Genomic DNA, 4608 nt, shown 5'->3' with positions numbered 1-4608 from the left:
CACCTGCTGGCAGTGCCCTGCTGGCTGCCAGCCCCCCTCAAGCCTGCAGCCCTGGCCCCCCAGGCCACCCAAGGGGCTGGGGCCCCAATCCCCCTCCCCTCCCGGGCTGTCCCAGCCGCATCCTGTTGCGGGGCGGGGGTGCGCGGCGAGGCGAGGCGAGGCGCGCGGGGAGGAAACGGGGAGGATGTTGCTGATGTTACGGTAACTTGCCTGCCAGCCCCCACCTTGCTGCCAGCTGCCGCCAGGAAGGTCTCTGCCTGGGCAGGGGGGAGCAGGGAGCTCCCTCCACGTGCAGTGCCGTGCGCGCCCCAGTCCCTGCCCCCTGCCCCCCCAGCAAGAGGTCTCGGGGGCTGTCTCAGGCCCCACTCCCCTCTGTGCCCTCCCTGGGGACTGGACCAGGCCAGAGACAAGGTGTCCACGGATCTGACCCTGGGTGGGAGCGGGTGGGAGATGGGGGCCATGGGGAGCTGCGACTAGCAGGCTCTGCTCTGACCTGGGGGGCAAGGCCAGGCTCTGCAGGGGTGTCAGTGCCATCTGGTAGGGGGGAGGCGGTTCCCAGTGCCACTGCTTTTGTTGGGAGGTGATGCTAGGACAGCACTGGGCAGCAGGCAGCGGGGGAGGCTGCCAAGGCTCCCCGGGCAGAGGGTGGCAGGGAGGTGGTGCTAAGGGGCGGAAGGGAGGCCCAGTCTGGCCTGACACTGTAATAAATGGTGGGGGACGGGTCTCTGGGGGTCACATTCTGCCTGATTGGGGGGGGGGGGGTTCTCTTCCCCCCAGCTCTGTCTCGTGCCGCACCTGGCTCTATCTTCACGATTTTTATGGCCGCCAGCTCGCCTGTGTCTTTGCTCCTCGCCTATGTGAACAAAAATGAAGGGCATCAGGGTGGGGGAGCTGTGGCCTGTGTCAGAGACCACCCCCTTGGCATACGGCTCATAGCTGCAGAGGGGGCTGCACATGTGTGAACACCCCCCCCCACACACACACACACACACACACTGGTAGCGTGAGGAGGGGGCTCTGGGGACATTTTTTGCCAGGCAAATGTTGCAGGAAGTGAAATGAGAGCAGCAGAGTGCCTCCCGCCCTCCCCCCCCGGGGGAGCCCGGCGGGTTGAGGGTTTCTGTACAGCCACCGAGACCGAAAGTGCTCGCTGCTTCTGCTTTTTATTTCTGACCCAACGTGTGTGGAGGCTGGGAAGGTCCCAGGGCCCCGGGGGGTCCTGGGGGGGAGGGGGTGTGTGTCCTGGGTGCCTTCTGCCTCGAGGCCTGAATTTGTTGCCAGCCAGCGAGGCTCTCAGACCATGGGGCAGGAGAGGAATTGGGGGGGGGGGTGGGGGGACGGGGGGGGTTTAGCCCTGCTCTCAGCAGAGAGATGTGTACAGGGCACGTGCCTCTCGCCTGCTCAGCACTGGCAAGGGAGGCCGAGCTCCTGTCTCCTGGCCCCAGACAGCAACCTGGATGCTCACCCAGCGCGGAGGTGCAGCCACCTCTGGGGTGTGAAGCTGGCTGTGATGGAGGTGGGGTATAGGCTGCTGTGATCCAGGATCTGTGTGTGTGTGTGTGTGTGTGTGTGTCAGTGCAAGAGCCTGCATTGGTGTGTGTGTGTATGTATGAGTGTGGCCTGTGGTGATCTAGGATCTCTGCGTGCCAGTGCAAGAGTCTGCATTGCTGTGCGTGTGTGTTGTTGCTGTGATTTGGGATATGTGTGTGTTAGTGCAAGAGCCTGAATTGGTGTGTGTGTGTATGTATGTGTGTGGCCTGTGGTGATCTAAGATCTGCGCGTGTCAGTGCAAGAGTCTGCATTGATGTGTGTGTTGCCTACTGTGATTCAGGATGTGTGTGTGTGTTAGTGCAAAAACCTGCATCGTTGTGTATATATATGTATGTGTGGCCTGTTATGATCTAGGAACTGTGTGTGTGCATGCCAGTGCAAGAGTTTGCATTGATGTGTGTTGCTGTGATTCAGGATGTGTGTGTGTGTGTGTTAGTGCAAGAACCTGCATTGTGTGTGTGTGTGTGTGTGTGTGGCCTACTGTGATCTAGGATCTGTGTGTGTGCGTGTCAGCACAAGAGCCAGCACTGATGTGTGTGTGTATGTAGAGCCTGCTGTGATTCGTGATGTGCATATTAGGGCATATTAGGGCAAGGACCTGCTTTGAGGTGTGTGTGTGTGTGTGTGTGGCCAGGATCTGTGTGTGTGTGTGTGTGTGTGTGTATTAGTGTAAGAACTGGCACTGGTATGTATGTGTATGTGTGCGGCCAGCTGTGACTAGGATCTGTGTGTGTGTACGCCTGTGTCAGTGCACGAGCCTGCACTGGTGTGTGTGTAGCCTGCTGTGATTCATGATGTGTGTGTGTGTGTGTGTGTGTGTTAGTGCAAGAACCTGCATTGGTGTGTGTGTGTATGTGTGCAGCCTGCTGCGATCTAAGATCTGTGTGTATGTCAGCGCAAGAACCTGCATGGGGGGGCACGAGGAAGGACACCTGCTGTGATCCAGGAGCTTTGCTGCCTGCCCCAGATGCCCCCAGGACCCCCCTCGTCCCAGTCCCCAGCATCCTGCGGCCCCAAGCCCAGAGCAGCAGAGGCTCCCGGGGCAGGGCCGAGTGCCGCCAGGGCCGTGCTGGGTCCTGAGCTGCCTGGAGGCGCCGAGTCCCGGTCTACAGTGCTCATGGCTGTGTCAACGGCGCCGGGAGTTCCCCTGGGCCTGCGGCAGCTTGTGGTGTGGGCGCAGGCGCTGCGGAGAGGCTCTGGGCCCTGCAGGCCGCAGGGAAGCAGGGAGCAGAGATAGGGCAGGGTGGGATGGGGCTGGGGCTAGAACCGGTGTGGGGTCAGGAGTGAGGGGCATTGGCATCAAGGGACAGGCCAATGTCACCCGTGATACTGACGGTCTTGCAAAGACCCGTGGTCCCGGTGCTCAGCCCCGGCTCCAGCCCCTGGGGCATTTCTGGTGGCAGCTGGGGCACCGGACCCTGTGCTGGAGCTGCTGGGAGGCAGGCGGGGGCACCTGCACCCGGGGCTGTGGTGCTACAGGCAGGCCCCCGGGGTTTCTCAGCAGGGACCGGGCTCCCTCCTCCCACGGCCCTGCCCTGACAGCCTGCAAACTTCGGTGCCCAGCCTGTGCCCGCCTGTCCCACTGCCGCCCCAAACTGTTCCCAACCCTCCTCTGAAGCTGCCTCCCTTCCCATATCTTGTGCATCTCCCCCGCAGAGGCACCCAGCTGCATTTCGGGGTCCCTGTGCGACCAGCTGCCCTGCCCCAGCCCAGAGGTGACTGTCTTTCTAGACCAGCTGAATGAACAGCTTCCCTGGTCCACCCCAGAGCTGGGCGCATCTCAGCAGCGGGCAATGGAGCCCCGCACAGCCCACTGCTATGTTGCTCCCTCCAAGCCGCCATGTTTGAGGGGTACCATGGGTCCCCGACGCTGCGGGCCAAGCGGCCTGACTCCAGCCGCGCTGGGCCCAGGGAAGCCTGACCCCTGCCCCTCAGCTGCCTTGACACGGTTTCCAGTGGGGCAGGCTGGGAGCCGAGTGGGTGTGAGCTGTGGCGCGTGGGAAGCTTGTGGCATTTCACACCCACTCCCTCCGGTGAGGATGACTGTGCACGGGGTGGGGGGAGGTGACAGGGACATCCGTTCCCACCTGCCGGGGCCCTGGGGACACCGTCCCCTTGAGTCCGAGGGTCCACCCCAGCCGAGGGATCGGGCCCTACTCGCGCCCACGCTGTTTCCAGGGGGCTTCTGCTGATTTACGCCCATGGGGGCACGGAGGGAATCAGTGCCACTGCACTTCCTTCAGCAAGGCCCGAGCTGGGCCCTTCTCTTCTGCCCCTCCAAACCCAGGTGAGGGACCACGAGGGCTGTGCAAGGGGGCTGAGTCCAACGCCTGCAGCACCCTGGGCCCCGAGCACGACCCGCAGCCAGCAGCAAGCACCTCAACACGCCTGGCTGCCCCAGGCAGGGGTGCAGGGGGTGCCGGCCCTGCCGACGCTTTTGTCCCCAGCACTGTCCCAGGCAGGTGCAGGTCTTGGCCCTGCTTGGCCCTTTCGCCTCCTGCATCTGCTTTCGCCGCCGTGGCTCCCGGAGCTCCCTGCACCGCTTGCCCTCGCCCCGCGCGGGCACAAAGGGTGACGTGTTCCCCCAGCACCCCAAAACCCCGGGGTCTCGGCAGGGTAGTGGAGACTCGTCCCCCACCCATGCGACGCTCAGCATCGCACGCAGGCAAGGGAGCGGGACACATCCTCGGCCCTACCTTGTACACTTCCCCGTACGTCCCGCCGCCGACTCTCTGCAGCAGCTCGAAGTCGTCCTGGGGGTTCCTGGTGGAAATATCCAGTGCGGCTCGGTCCTGGGCATCCATGTCTGGGCGCCCGCCTGTGCGCGCAGCCTGCGGCGCCCTGCACCCAGGAGCGCGTGTGCGTGTGATCGGAGGGGCTGATAACGCTCGCTTGCTCGCTCGCTCGCTCTTATTTCCTGATTTGAGCAGCCGGGCGCAGCGGTGAGCCCAGGGGGCCCCCTAGACAGCGCGTGGGAGCCCTGCAGCGCGCCGTGGCCCCAGGAGGCTGCTCCGCAGGGCCTCCCCGACGGCCCCGGGCGCGGGAGCGGCTGGCGTT

General features: G+C 63.7%; 1 protein-coding gene across 1 annotated transcript in view; it reads right to left on the bottom strand.

Annotated features, from left to right (window-relative positions):
• MAP4K1 (mitogen-activated protein kinase kinase kinase kinase 1) overlaps positions 1-4455 on the bottom strand; it is a 14583-nt gene extending 10128 nt beyond the window's left edge. Inside the window, exons 1-2 of the mRNA XM_025213071.1 lie at positions 4248-4455; positions 796-853 (exon numbers count right to left, since the gene is read on the bottom strand). Of these exons, the coding sequence (XP_025068856.1) occupies positions 796-853; positions 4248-4355 (166 nt within the window). The 5' untranslated portion in view covers positions 4356-4455. The remainder of the gene's footprint in view (positions 1-795; positions 854-4247) is intronic.
• Positions 4456-4608: the final 153 nt, after the last annotated feature.

Source organism: Alligator sinensis, unplaced genomic scaffold (assembly GCF_000455745.1).
Source record: "Alligator sinensis unplaced genomic scaffold, ASM45574v1 scaffold1667_1, whole genome shotgun sequence".
NCBI classification, from domain to species: Eukaryota; Metazoa; Chordata; order Crocodylia; family Alligatoridae; genus Alligator; species Alligator sinensis.
Note: the sequence above shows the minus strand (reverse complement) of the source record. Positions and strands in the feature narration are given on the sequence as shown.